Below are 10362 nucleotides of genomic sequence, written 5' to 3'. Positions count from 1 at the left end.
TCTAAGTATTTCCTGCTGCAGTGTTTCATCGTTAAGAAGCTAGTCTGGAATTTCTAGTTGGAACCCGTCACCTCAATGTAGTGTAATGGCACCCGTGGTAATTTGAAGGAAAGTTACCAGAGTCCCAAGACGTGGAATACTATTCATTGTAATAATTGTAATGGTATAGTTAAAACTTTGAACTTGGCATGGATGGTAAAGTGTTTTTTTCATTATTATATAATTTTTTTAAAAATTGTATGGAGGAGGATGGTAATTTTGTTTTTAAATGTACAATAAAATTATTTATTTAATTCTGAAATAAAATAATCTGATGCCTATTTCTTTAGGATATTCTTATACTTTTAAGTTTTTTTAATAGTGTAATTACTTTAAATTGATATCCTTAAAGTCTCATACAATGCCTTTTTCATTATTTAATATTGTTTTTATTATAAGTTTTAATTACATTCAGGAGTATTGTTAAATTATATTGATTTTAAAAAAATTAAAAATATATCTTATTGGTGCATGGGGTCTGTCCAGCCACCAAGAGTAAGTTTAATTCATATATTTATAATTTCTATTTTCTTTATTTGTTTTGATAAAATTTTTAAAATTGACTCAAAATAAAGTTTTTAATTGCATTTGGATTCGGGGTTTTTAAGATTTGACCTAGTATATAATGTTTTTCTAGGTTTGTTTTGTTTTTACATGTATTTTTCAATTTCACCTCTATTATTTTTATAAAAAAAAATTAATTATCATAATTTTTATTTCTAGTTTATTTTATTTGGGATTATTTTTTAATTTTTTAATTAAATTGCATTTTCTTTAGTTTTTTCCATTAAATTTTATCATCATTCATTCTTCTTCTTTTTTTTGCTTTCACTAGGTTTTTTATGAATATTTTTTTTACTAATCTTATTCTTCAAAATTAAATTAATTAGCCATTATACTTTTTAATAAATTATATTAGAGACTTCACGGGTTGAAGCTTTATAAGTTAAACCATATTTAAGAGATTTGCAAGATTTGCTTTGCAAAAGACTGAATAAAACATTAAAACATCATTTAATTAATTTAATTATCATTATTTAATAGTTTCAAAGAACTAGAAAAAATAAATTATAGATAACTTTTATGTCCATATTATTTTTAAAAATAAAAACTTTCCCGATTGGTATATGTATAATATATTTTAATATTTAATGAATATTTTATTTTATTTTTTCCACAATTATGATAAAATAACATGTTTTGTTTTTCAATTTCATTCTTCAACATAGATTTTTGTTGATTTAGTTTTTTTAATTTTATTATTTAATATTTGTTTTATTTTGAATTGATCTTCATAGTTTTTTTTTTATTATACAACTAAATAAAAAAAACTCATTTGATTTATTTATAATCTGAATCACGAGTTTGATAAGTTAATCTAAATTAACTTGAATTAATTTAATATATTATTATCTTAATATTTTTTTAAAAAAATTATCTATAAAATGTTTTTACATTAAAAGAACTTATCACAACTTGTAATGTAGTGTAACAATAACCTAGTTTTAGGTTAAAAAATAAAGAAATATCTCTTCGGGTACATAGCAAAATAGAAATAACTTATCTGCTTCTCATTTGTTAATACCAAAAAAAAAATCATATATTATCGAATAAAAACAAATGTAATTTAACAAATGGTTTATAATTGAAATCATAGCCTATATATCTTATTTATTTATTTATTTATTTTCAAGAGAAAATCATAGCGTTTTTGGCATGCAAAGAAAAAAATAGAGAGTGTTTTTATCAATTTGGGCTGGCCCAATATCACCGGAGGAAATGATCAATACAAATTGGGCCCAATGCATAAGCCACACTTACACAGTTACACCCTAATAGTAATAGGGATGGCAATTTTATTGGAACTCAATAAATATGATTTTTTTTAATAAAAAAATTTGGGTTCAGTTAAATGGATAGTGCTTTGTCCGGTCCGAAACTCTGCCCGTATCCGATCTGGATTATAGACATGACCTTAAAGTTCAAGACAATTACATTTATACCCACCTAAGATAAACTAGGGATTCTCACTTAACTCTCCAGCCGAATCCTCCCTTCTCTCTTTCTTTCCCTTTTGTTCTCCAGTCCTCTCCAATCTCCAGCAGACCTGTCGGCGGGAGTAAGCCTGCACCTAAGGTTGGTTTATTGTGTCTCTGTGTTCGATTCTGCCTAATTATATTTCTATGCTAAAATATTTGGACGAACTGATCACCAGACATTCTGATTTTCTTATTACTGTAAGGGGGGAAGTTGGACATTCGAAACACCGGCGCGCCTCTTGTTGACCTTTCCTCAGGAGAGTTTGATATTAGCACCTTGCAGGTAATTTCTTTCATTTTTCCTAAAACTAGGCTGTGCCATGTGGCAGAAGCTGAAAATTTTGTTGGTTGCAGACTCATTTTGCATTTTATTAGATTATTTTTCGGGAATTCTCATACGTGAAAATCTCATCAGTTTAGCTAAGGTACTATTCTAGTTGACCAGAGGAGTATTGATAAAGCATTGAAGGACTGGAAAATGCAAAACTTGTATCTAGAATATGTTCTGATGTCTTTTGCAGAAACCATAAGAAATGAAAAGGAGAAAATAAGCATTGTGAGTGAGAAATGGACTGTTTTACAGCACCTACTCCCCTCCAGGAGGGGAAAAAGCAAAACTTGTATAATGCAAATTCTGGCAGTAATTAATTAATAAGTGAGAAAGCGTAGAACAATGGAAGGATTACCGCTGGTTGTTTTGGTGATTTTTGCAATGGCTTTGTCGGTGCAAAGCCTATTGAAAACAGAGATGGCAGAGTCTTGTTATCATCCCAAGCCTCAAATTTACCTTCACCTCTAGACGAAGCAGCAAAAATTTTCGGATAAAGGCCTTGAAGATCATGATCTCTTGATCTCATTCTAAGTTTGTATAAATGCTTTCTTTCCCATTCTAAGTTAATTCGCAGTACTAAGAGGTTGAGACCAATTCATTCTCTTTGATCTGGTTTAAAACTTGCTATATATTCATACCTTTATGTTTGTAGAAATTTTCTTGAGAATAATGACATTAGTGTCGACTAATGACCTTAGTGTTGTCTATTGAGAGGATTTGAATTTTGGTGTGACACTACCCTCTCGACAGACCTCCCACTTTTTCCATCTTCTTACAACATTAAAACCCTAACCCCTCCGCGCCCTTCCCCTATTGACTTGTAAGCAATCTAGATCTGGGTTTTCAATTTTATGTAATTTTTCATTTGGCATGCAATTTTTTCTTAATGGATTTTTTTATTCTTTTTTTTGTATGGACTAGATTTATGTTATCACTTAACTCTGGTCTTGCTCTTTTCTAAATTTGGTTCACTGTCTCTTTGTAATTTATCTGATGTTGATTTTTATTAAATTTGAGTAATAGATTTAGCAACAGCTAGGGAAATGGTTGGATCCCGAAACCCATAAATGCATCTGGGTTTTAATCAATCCTTGCATTCTAGCACATACTATTTTCATTGTGGAAATTATCCTTTCGTTGAGAAAAAGTTGGGTTTTTGATGCTTAGTTGGGTTCTAATTAATCCTGTGTACCAGTGTGTGATCTTGCTATTTTCGTTGTGGAAATCCCTAGGTAAGATTTTGAGAAACAGTTTGTTTTTTTGAATTTGTAAATTGTTAAAGGTTTCTATAGTGGTACTCTGTTTAGAAATTCGAGGTGCAGTTGACAATAATTGGGTTTCTTTCTTGAGTAATAGACTGTGCTGGTTTTGATTCTTAAAGTTTCTTCTACATTTTTGCATTGTTTTAGGGTTAAGGTCATGCTCTAGCTGGTTTTAATAATGGAGATTTTCAAATGCATTTTGATAATTTTCTATCTGTTTTAGTTTGTTCTTTAAATTTCTACATGGTATGATTTGAAATAATTACTGAATGATTAAAGTTTTGCTATTTGAAAAGTTGCTTATTGAATTATGTTTGTTGTGTTTTGTTGGTTTTTTAGGGGAGAAACCTGTTGGTTAAGATGGAAGTACGCAAAGAGAATCGGAATATAAGAGATAACCACCGTCGCTTGCTCGCAGAGAAATTTGAATTGAAGCGAAACCTTTACAAGGCACTGGTTAGAGATCCCACACTTCCTCAGGAGATGCGTGAGCTACATGCATATAAGCTGGCCAAGTTGCCAAGGAACAGTTCCTTTACACGAGTGAGAAACCGATGTGTTTTCACTGGTCGTCCTCGTGGTGTTTATCAGCTGTTTAGGATGTCTCGTCTTGTTTTCCGTTCATTGGCAAGCCAAGGTCTGTTGGAGGGCATAAGGAAGGCGTCCTGGTAACCCAGATTAACAGGACATGGATTGGATTGACTCACAGCTAGTGTTGCTCGAGCCAAGGATGTAATGGGTTATATCCTTAACTTGGAGTATTGTCTTGTTAAATATATCATGCAGTTTCCAGTTTTGACTTGAGAAAATGTTTTGTTGGTGGTGCTTTTGATTTTAGAATAAAGATGGGTCCTGTTCTTATATTTTCTATCTGTAGCATTTGGAATTGATTTGTGCATAACCTTCAAATTTTTGCGTTTGACAAAATTCTAGACTATTCTTTCATTACATCATTCTGTATTTGCCCTGTCAAGGCACACATTTGTCATCCATGCCTCTAGAAACTGAATCATTATGCATGGAATGGCGTACAAGTTAAACCAAATATTATCCCATAGAAAACAATACAGGAGCCTGATCCCATACATTCTTGGCCAAAAACTGCAGAGGGTTTAACAGAAGAAGCGTCATCTTAAAGATGTTGGCAGCTGTATCCGCTCTTCTATGCACTTCAAAGTTTTGGAAGAAAAAATAAAATTAAACATTTGCAGGGATCAATGCTCAAGTCCAACTGACCCAGCAAAACTCATAAATTGCATGTGATAATCTTAAACAGTATAGTCTCATGAATTTATGGTGTGACTAGAACATTTTTTACTGGAAAATTGAAAAAAGAAACTGTCGATTGCTTATGTTTGGTGTGTTTGGTATGCTTAATAGTATTGATCGAACTAGAATGGACAAGACTAGATTAGATAAATAATTATCTTGTGTTTGGTGTGATTTAGATTAAATTGAACTGAATAATTTGTTCTATTTTGTGTTCGATAGATATTGTTATCTCGTGTTTGGTGTGTTTTAGACTAAATTAAACTAGATAAATTGTCTTGTTTTGTGTTTGATAGACATTAGATAGGGTTTGACTGACATGGGATTTGGATTGATTCGGGTTTTAAAACAATTAGAATAAAAATTGATCCGACTTGACTGAATCGGAAACTTAGATTGACCCGGTTGACTCAAGATAAAAACGATTAAAGAATCCATTGACTTGTTTTTCATTATTTTTTTTCAACACAAGGTTACTTTGATTTTTTTTTTTCAACTTGGATCAACTCAAGTTGACCATTTTGCCCTTGACCCGGGCCTTACCTTGAATTAACTCTTGAGTCAGGTTTTAAAACTACTATAATAATTAATTTTATTTATACACTGATCTAGGTCAACCCAAGTTGACCATTACAACCTAGGATTCATGACTTGTTCCGAGTTGATTTTCAAGTTAAATTTTAAAATTATAATAATAATATTATTTTTTTTACGATAACTCAAATCAACTCGGGTTGATTTAGATTAACCTTGGTTGGTCTTCATGATATGTTACCTAATCCTTACACCGGGTCAACCCTCGAATCAATTTTTAAAATTATGATATTAATAATTTTTATTTTTATATTGTCATAGGTCAATTATGATATTAATAATTTTTATTTCTAGATTGACTATCTTGACCCGTGACTTTGGCTTTATCCCTGATCAATCTTTTAGTTAGATTTTAAAACCATGACAATAACTATTTTTACTCTTGGATTAACCCAAGTTATTGATCAACCTGACCTGTGACTTGGGCTTTGCCCTGAGTTGACTCTCAAATGAAGTTTTAAAACTATGATAATAATATTTTTTATCCTTGTATTAATCCTAACCAATGATCAACCCAACCTGTAAGCTGACTTGACCCCTAGTTGGATTTTAAAATTATAATAATTATTATTTTTATCTTTATACTGATATGATCAATGGTCAACCCAACTTGTTACTAGATTCTAGTCTTAAGTCGATATCTGAGTTAGGTTTTAAAATTATGATAATTATTTTTATTTTTATGTTGATCCAAGTCAATGGTCAACCCGACTCATGATTCGTGCCTTGCCCTAGTCGACTCTCAAGTCAAGTTTTAAAACTATAATAATAATCAATTTCATCCCTACGTTAACTTGAGTCAATAGTTAATCCAACTCATAACTCAATCCTTGTCTAGGATCAACTTTCAAGTCAAGTTTTAAGATTATGATAATAATCATTTTTATCTTTGTGTTAACTGAGGTCAATGGTCAACTCGATCCATGACTCGAATCTTATTATAGGTTGATCCCCTAATAGAACTTTAAAATTATGATAATAATCATTTTTATATATTTTTATACTCATTTGGGTCAATGGTTAAACTGATCCATAACCTAGGTTTTATCCTAAATTAATCTCAAATCAAGTTTTAAAACTATAATAATAATACTTTTATCCTTATATTAATTTAGGTTAATAATCAAACTGATTTATGATAATCAAGTATTAAAATTATAATAATAATTTTTTTACTCGAATTAATTTAAATTAACCTTTATACAGATAATTAAGTAAGTTTATCGGGTCTTTTTAGCGAGACAAAAATTTCCCACCAAAACAACTTAAAGGATATAGAAACTGATTTATGTACTGTTATAGATGTGCCAATTAACTTTTTTCTAAAAAAATTTCCTGTTGAGTCCTTTTTAATCCAGCATAACGAGCACTAGCTTAATACGTGACTCGCAGCAAAGCGTCGGCAATTTTGCTAGTGTTAACCAAAAGTCCAGTTAGTTTATTGATGCGTAAGATATGACTTCCAGCAGTAGCAGTAGAAATAAATGTAGAAATAAATAAGCAAATCCCAACGAAATTGGGAAAAAAGAAGATTTTTCAATGGGCATCGGGCTGGGAATGATTGGAGCCTCCTAGTGGTGCCAAGGGCAAGGGGGTATGCTAAGTGTCGTTTGCTTTTTTCCTTCAGTCTATGTTTTACTTGTAAGGCCATAAACTCTTTCTAGTTTGATCACCATTTTCATATGGACCGCCCAGCACGCAGCAAGAGGTGAGAAGATGGTTTCCAAAGATGGGATTCACACTGTGAGAATTGCTAGGTTTCTCAAGCCACTTGTTGAAAGTGTCAACCAAGGTTCCTCACATTCCATTTTTGTCTGGAAGTTTCTCCGAAAACAGGCAGAAATGGCCATCAGATGTTCTGTTGGAAGGCTGGAGCATGCCCCAGAAACAATGGGAAGAATGGTTGGATTGTCTAGCCAAAGATCACGGTTCCATTTGGAACCAAAGTGGTATATGTGATGCAATGATCAGTTCTAGATATGAGCTTCGTTGTCACGAGGATGTAATGTTTGGGTTCTTCGAAGTTGGATTACTGGTGTCCTGAAACCAATACTCTTGTTTTCCCATGGGGCGAGGCAACCATTACTCTTGAAGATATCGTGAATCTTGTTGGGCTTCCTGTTCTTCGTGAGCAGATTCGGTGAAAATTGAAGAAGAGATGAGGAAACATCGAAAGGAAATGTGTCGGAGCAAGTTCAAGAAAGCCCACCATGGGTCTTAGCTCAAGCATTTCATGGACAATGTGAGGACGAGCATATAGGGTTTTTGCACTACGGTTGTCAAGGTTTGTCTTGCCTTCTCTTCCTGAACATACCATTCAAAAGCATGATTTTGCAATTGCCATCCATTTATCTGAAGGGACCAAGATTGCACTAGCTCCTGCTGTGCTCGCAAGTCTTCGTAAGAACTTAAGATTGTTGAAAGAACAGGCTGCTGCTGCTGCTTCGGGTTCTATTACCGTTTCAGGTCCCCTGCAAATAGTTCAGCTATGGGCTTTTGAGAGGTTTCCACTTCTGGGACCTCAGTGTCCTAATCTACTTAAACATGGTGAGCCGAGGGCTGCTAGATGGCACAAACTGAATTCTAAAATCAGTCTGCCACTAACCAGATCAGTCCTGAAAGTGCCTGACAATTTTAAATGGCTTCCGTATGCCGATAATTTGGACAAGCGGCACCATTCATCGTATTACAGAGAAGATGATCTATGATTCACAGCAACCAATACTAAGTAAGGGTAAGAGCTACAGTACTGACCATTTGGAGAACCTTTTTGGATGGTTTGACTCATAATTTAAAGAATGCTAACTTTGTTAATGACATGCATTGATACAACCGACTATTTAGTTTTTTTTGGGAAAGTGATTTTTTTTTTTGTAAATAAATCCTCGAAAAGTAAATTATTTTTATATATTTGGTGGAGTCATGAAAAATATGTTGAAAAAGACTTTTTAGTATTTAATTATATCATAAAAAACAAATTAAAAAACAAATTATTAATTTTTTATTTTTTTCAAGTTTATTAAAATAATGAGGAATAAATTTTACAAATTAAAAGGTTAAATGAGAATGGAATTGAAAAAATAATTTCATAAATTATCTTAAATAAAATAAATGACATTTAAAATAATGGAGATAAAATCTAACAGATAAAAAATTAAAAGATGATGAAATTAAAATAATTATAATTATAATTTTATAAATTAATTCAAATAAAATAAGTGACACTGAAAAAAATAAGGACTAAATTTGATAGATAAAATATTTTAATTAAAAATTAAAAGTAATAAAAATAAAGACCAAAGTTAATATAAAAATCAAACTCTAAGGGATAAAATTGAAAAAAATATTTCACAATTAAAAGTTTAAGGATCAAATTTGATATAATTAACAAATAATATGATATTTTTAAATTTTTTATAACTTTTAGAAAGTGTTTTCCACTCAAAATAAAAAAAATATTTTTTTAGAAACGAAACCAATTTTTTTTTTTATTGAAAAGGATGTTTTATTGATTGATTTTTTTTAATAAAAAACAAACATAAACGTAAAAGAATGTAGAAAATAATCTCTGAAAAACTACTTTATATGAAAGATACTGTTAATTAATGTTTTAGTGTTATAAAATGAAAATAAATACTGCTGTAAGAAAACACATATTGGTGGTCTTACTTTTTAGGTCAATGCAGAAAGAAGTAAGCACGAGTGCACGACTTGGAATACAGTCCTGCCAGTTCCATTAGAAAGAAAATAGATATTAAATTAAAAAAAATGTGCTGGTGAAAACACTGTAGAATAAGAATTTGTAATTCTAGTTATTGTTATTTTTTTAAATTATTTTTTATTTAAAAATATATTAAAATAATTTTTTTTATTTTTAAAAATTTATTTTTGACATTAACACTTTAGATCTAAAAATATTAATTTAAAATAAAAAAAATAAAAAACTAAAATATTTTAAAAAATATTTTTAAAATACTAAAACAAGCTAGAAAATAATGAGCTTCCTTGATTCTGCATCTTCTCTGGTCATTGTTCCTCCCTTGCTTCTCTTCTTTTCCCGTGGTGCCTTTTTTCCCCTTTCTTTGTGATGTGTTTGGTATATTTTTATGGCCTTTTTAGCTGTCTGGTTGCTTTGGATGTGCATTAAAAGCACTGTCCAGAACATGTGTTCATGATTGCCTTTTCAGGCTATGGGAGGCTGACTCTTAATTTTGGAATTCTCGCAATGTTTTTCCAGGAATGGCAGTTAGATTAGACAGTTTGCTAACAGTTCTTCTGCATTACGTATTACATTCATCTTCTGTTAGTTGATGTTGGTTTGTATAATTTAGTTTTTAATAAATTATTCAAAATTATGTAATAAATTTTTAAACAGTTCTAAATCTATATAATGGAATTTTAAATGTTAAATTAATTTGGATTAACACAAAAAAAATACAAATATAAAAAAGGAGGCCTAGGTTGAAATTGTCATTAATCTATTTATTCTAAAGTTCTCAAATTAACCTAAATACAAAGAGATTATATATAAGTTAAACTGAAAAAATTATTTTATCCTTGATAAATAAAACAAAAATTAATATATTATTGAACATCTCCCCTCAAATTTATGATGCAGTAGTTACAAGTATCGAGAGTTTGCTAACTAGAAAACAAAAATGAGAGATGGAACGCGACTTGGTAAAGTAATCTACAATTTGCATGGAAGAAGGAACAAAAGGCAAAGTAATGGTGACATGCTTGAGATGATGACGAGTAAGATGACAATCAATCTTAATGTGCTTAGTTCACTTATGAAAAACCACGTTGTGAGCAATTTGAATAGAAC

At 30.9% G+C, this 10362-nt stretch overlaps 1 protein-coding gene and 1 long non-coding RNA gene across 2 annotated transcripts; both read left to right on the top strand.

Moving 5' to 3' along the window:
- Window positions 1-2065: 2065 nt before the first annotated feature.
- Window positions 2066-4617, top strand: LOC105136536 (uncharacterized). Its single transcript, XR_844365.1, has 3 exons — window positions 2066-2175; window positions 2282-2361; window positions 4011-4617. It is a non-coding gene; the product is annotated as an uncharacterized LOC105136536 (long non-coding RNA).
- A 2633-nt stretch (window positions 4618-7250) lies between these two features.
- Window positions 7251-8242, top strand: LOC105136556 (uncharacterized). Its single transcript, XM_011041949.1, has 3 exons — window positions 7251-7436; window positions 7559-7674; window positions 7795-8242. Exons 1-3 carry the CDS (start codon window positions 7251-7253, stop codon window positions 8240-8242), a joined length of 750 nt encoding a protein of 249 aa, XP_011040251.1.
- The last annotated feature ends 2120 nt before the right edge of the window (window positions 8243-10362 follow it).

This window comes from Populus euphratica, unplaced genomic scaffold (genome assembly GCF_000495115.2).
Source record: "Populus euphratica unplaced genomic scaffold, PopEup_1.0 scaffold142.1, whole genome shotgun sequence".
NCBI classification, from domain to species: domain Eukaryota; kingdom Viridiplantae; phylum Streptophyta; class Magnoliopsida; order Malpighiales; family Salicaceae; genus Populus; species Populus euphratica.
Note: the sequence above shows the minus strand (reverse complement) of the source record. Positions and strands in the feature narration are given on the sequence as shown.